At 48.0% G+C, this 4,090-nt stretch overlaps 1 protein-coding gene across 1 annotated transcript; it reads right to left on the reverse strand.

Moving 5' to 3' along the window:
- Positions 1-1,772: 1,772 nt before the first annotated feature.
- On the reverse strand, positions 1,773-3,450 carry LOC128417008 (heat shock protein 30D-like). The gene has a single exon (XM_053395153.1). It carries the CDS (start codon positions 2,849-2,851, stop codon positions 2,066-2,068), a length of 786 nt encoding a protein of 261 aa, XP_053251128.1. The 5' UTR covers positions 2,852-3,450; the 3' UTR covers positions 1,773-2,065.
- Positions 3,451-4,090: the final 640 nt, after the last annotated feature.

Below are 4,090 nucleotides of genomic sequence, written 5' to 3' on the forward strand. Positions count from 1 at the left end.
TCTTTTCCCTCAGGTCAATCCGCAGCCAGGGCCGCCTCAGCCGCCAATCGGAATGAAGGGGTGGGCGGCACAGGAGCGGGGCTTGGCCAATCAAGAAAGAGGAGTCGGAGGAGTCGGAACGAGGAAGCTCAAGACGGGATCTGGGCTTGGCCAATGGGGAAACTCCGGTAGCGGCCGGGCAAATAAACCCACACGCAGGCACCAGCGCGTTGCGCGCATGCGTGAGCCTTCACGTCAGGAGGTTTGGGCCGCGTTCTGCGGGCGCTTTCAGCGGTTACGCTTTCCCCCGCCAAGGATTCTGGGAGTTGTAGTTTGCTGAGGCTGTTTAGCAGGCAACCTAAGGATAGGGGAACTGGAGTGCTACCTTTGCCAGACTGGGGAAACCCAGCCAGATGGGCGGGGTATAAATAATAAAATTATTATAACTATATGTGCCCCTTCCTGGCATGCCCTTCTCAAAGTGCTTTTGCCTCCCACTGGGATGATGTTATTTATTTAAAAATAAATTGCTTAAAACCTTCTTGAATAGCCAGTTGCTTTAATTAATGCTTTGCATTGCTTTTAAGTGTTTCTGTGTTGCTGCCCTGATGTTTTGCAACAGGGCGATATATAAATATTAACTTGGGTATAACTGTAAACTGTTTATTATTGTTGCTATTATTGGTTTCTATTGATTTATGCTTGTATAGGATATTTTGTTTTTTAATGTTTGATGCTTTGTTGTGTTTTTATGTATGTTGTAAGCCACCCAGAGTGGCTGGGGAAACCCAGCAAGATGGATGGGATATAATTTTTTAAAATTATTATCATTATTTGTTTTAAAAAACGCTTCTTGCATACTTGGATGATGTTTGCGTGTGGTGATGCGCAGAAAGATTTCTTTTCCATGACACTAATGTAGACTACAGAACAAAGTCCGTTGCTCCACCCAATTTCCTTCCGGCCCTCCCTGCCATTGGCATACGGCCCCAGGAAAGTTGCTGATGAGGTAAAGAGACCCAACAGCAGAAAAGTCACCACCCCTTGCAAAGAATCAGGTAGCAAAAAAATGTGGTTTTTTCCCTTCCCCCTACCTGCCGCTTGGGGGCACCAGAGCCTCCCAACAGCTTTCCTTAATCACTGTTAATTTCTCTATAAAACGCGATTGTGAAATGCCAAGTGCCTTTTGCACCAAAGGCTGCCAGGACACCCTGTCAAAATTTCCCCTGGGGCAGTTTCCTTCACACTCCCAGCATATTCAGAGTGAAAATCAGGGACAACAGAAGCAGCTCAGTTCCAGCTAAAGTACTTTTGCAAGCTCTGCAATCAGGATGCGAGCAGAATCAAGGCCAGTGAGAGAAAAATTCATGCAGTGCTTTACATTAAGCCAGAATCCACAACTTACTTAGGAATCTGTCCTCTGTTCCAGAACTCCACAGCCCTGGAATCTCAACACTAGCAATGAATATCTGATTACCTCTGAGCATGTGCAGAGGCACCCAAAAGATAGGGGCGGTCTAGAAGTACCATAAGTTATCTGAATGCACCCTGGTGCAAGGACTAACGGCTTCATAATAATGTATAAAACGCTGAGAATTTGCAAGGGGGCTACACTAGGAAAGGGCTTTCTATTTTAAGAGAAATGCAGCTGTGCCCCCTTCCTTCTCCCTCCCCTCCCCACGGTCTATCCTTTCAGGCCCCCTAAGCAGTCAATCTGGTTTACTGCCAATTCTTAGTCAGCACCCACACGTTCAGGAACGCTGAAAACAACCCAAGTGAAGACAAGCAAATACTTTCAAGGGGGAAACAATGCAAGTTTATTTCCTGATGGGTTCTCCAAAGTACAATATTAAGGAAACGACAATCATAATGGAACTGCACGATAAACAACAACCCATGACTTGTGGGATGTATAAAAGGTACCCCCAAAAGAGATGACCTACATGTGAGAGGACGTCCAGGGAACAGGATGGCAGCAAAGTTCCCAAGCCCCAAAGCTTGCAGCTGGAACAGCTGGAATCGCCATGTCCTTTGAAGCCCCATGCTTTGCACTGTCCGCCCTCCCTCACTTCTGTCCTGGATATGCCTACTCGTCTTCACTTCCTTCTTGGTCATCCTTGTCCCCGGTATTTCTCGCCTCCCCCTCTCCACTTCCTCCTTCTTGGTCATCCTTTTCCAGAGCAGCCTTCTCCTGCCCTTTTCCCCCCTGGGCGGCCCTGGTGACAGGGATGTTTGTCACCTTGGGAGCGGTCGGGGCCTTGCGTGGGACCTGGAAGCAGAGTTTCCCATCGTGGGTCAAGGTGCAGGTCACGGCGTCGAGATCGGCATCTTCCGGCAGGAGAATTTCCCTGAGGACCTCTCTGTGATCGTGGAAAACGAGGTCGTCTTCCGACCTGGTCTTCTTCTTGTGCTTCCCAGACACCGTCAGCTTCCTCCCGTCCATCTTCACGGTCAGATCGTCCGACAAAAACCCGGCCATGTCCAGGCAGAGCTGGTACGTGATTTTGTTCTCCTGGAAGCTGACTTTGGGGACAAGGCTGCCCTGCCCTTCCTGGCCTGGGGCTGCCCAGGAGACGTGGGGATAGCTACCTGCAGGCAAGACCCTCGGCCTCCCCATCTCATCCACCTGGGGCTGTGCAAAGAGGTTCTGGGGATAGGTACCTGCATGCAAGACCCTCGGCCTCCCCATCTCATCCACCTGGGGCTGCGCATAGAGGTTCTGCGCAGAGAGGTTCTGCGCAGAGAGGTTCTGCGGAACCTCCAGCCACCTGTAGCCGCTTCTTGGATCTCTGCTGTAAAGCTGCGGGGAGATGAGGCTGGACCCAGGATAACCCCCGTGCTGCAACCCTCCGGATCTTGAGAAACTTAGCATAGCTCAGCAGGACGGTCTGTTTCTCTCTCTCTCTCTCTGGGCTCCGAGTGCCTGCAGTGTCTCTTTCGACTCTCTCTCTGGGCTCCAGGTGCCTGCAGTGTCTCTTTCCGCTCCACTGTCTGTCTCTGACAAGCTTCAGCGCCTCCTTTTATCCTCTGCAGTGGCCTTCCAGACATTTCTGGAGCCTTCTGTTGTTCCTGGCGCTGGCAAGATGACCTTGACTCACAAATATGTGCCAAGAGATAGAAACACCATCCAGAAACTTCCAACACGTATTCATCAGCCGCCGGCCTCTCCCAAAAGCTCCTGGCTCTTCCTGCCCTCACCTGGAGAGCATTCCTTCTTTCAATTTTCTGCTGGTTGTTTGCATGCTTTTTGGATGTCCCACGATCAGATTATAAAGTAGTTGCGTTCTATCTTGTAAACCAAGCACTGGTAGTTGTCGTTTCTTTCTGTTTTCGAGTGCATTTCTCATCAAGAAAAAAAATGGAGTGGCGCACGCAATTTTTTATTCTGAATGTGTGGCCAATTAGAAGTTTAAGAAGCAGTGCTATAGCCTATTTCAATGTATTTCAATTAATTGATTGTGATTTTATGTAAATTTTGTTATTTTTACTACTGTTAGCTGCTCTGAGCCCGGCTTTGGCTGGGAAGGGCGGGATATAAATAAATAATAATAATAATAATAATAATAATTATTATTATTATTATTATTATTATTATTATTATTTCCTCTTGCCAGATAACAAGCAAATGCCCGAGAGAATGAGCCCATCCAAAAGGGCTACTTGATCGTATGATGGAAGTTTTGTGGGCAGTTTCTGCTTTTAAATGAAAATAAAACGGTGCTTTTTTGCACATGGTGGGGTCTCTTGCGGCCTCATAAATATTTGAATGGGCAGGGCCATGGACAGCATTTATATTCTAACACCTTAGAAACTAGATATTCAGATCTTGGCTGAAAATTTAGGACACCCCTTCCCCCCCCCCAAAAAAAGCGTCCAGAACAAACAAAATTTCAGGGTCAATTGCAAGAGGTCTTTCCTTTTCTGAGCACAGGCCTCTCATTTGGCAGGACGTGGGAACAAGTTTCTCTGACCGGAGGAAATTCATGTCGTTCTATAGGCTGCAGTCCTTATCACACACTTATTTACTTAGCAAACAGGGTTTAAAGATAAAGGTAAAGGGACCCCTGACCATTAGGTCCAGTCCTGGCGACTCTGGGGTTGCGGCGCTCAT

The sequence above is a fragment of the Podarcis raffonei genome, chromosome 7 (genome assembly GCF_027172205.1).
Source record: "Podarcis raffonei isolate rPodRaf1 chromosome 7, rPodRaf1.pri, whole genome shotgun sequence".
NCBI lineage: Eukaryota > Metazoa > Chordata > Lepidosauria > Squamata > Lacertidae > Podarcis > Podarcis raffonei.

What these genes read in the sequence shown, in the direction of transcription:
- LOC128417008 (XM_053395153.1), bottom strand. Translation starts at nt 2,851, where the DNA reads ATGCTAAGTTTCTCAAGATCCGGAGGGTTGCAGCACGGGGGTTATCCT.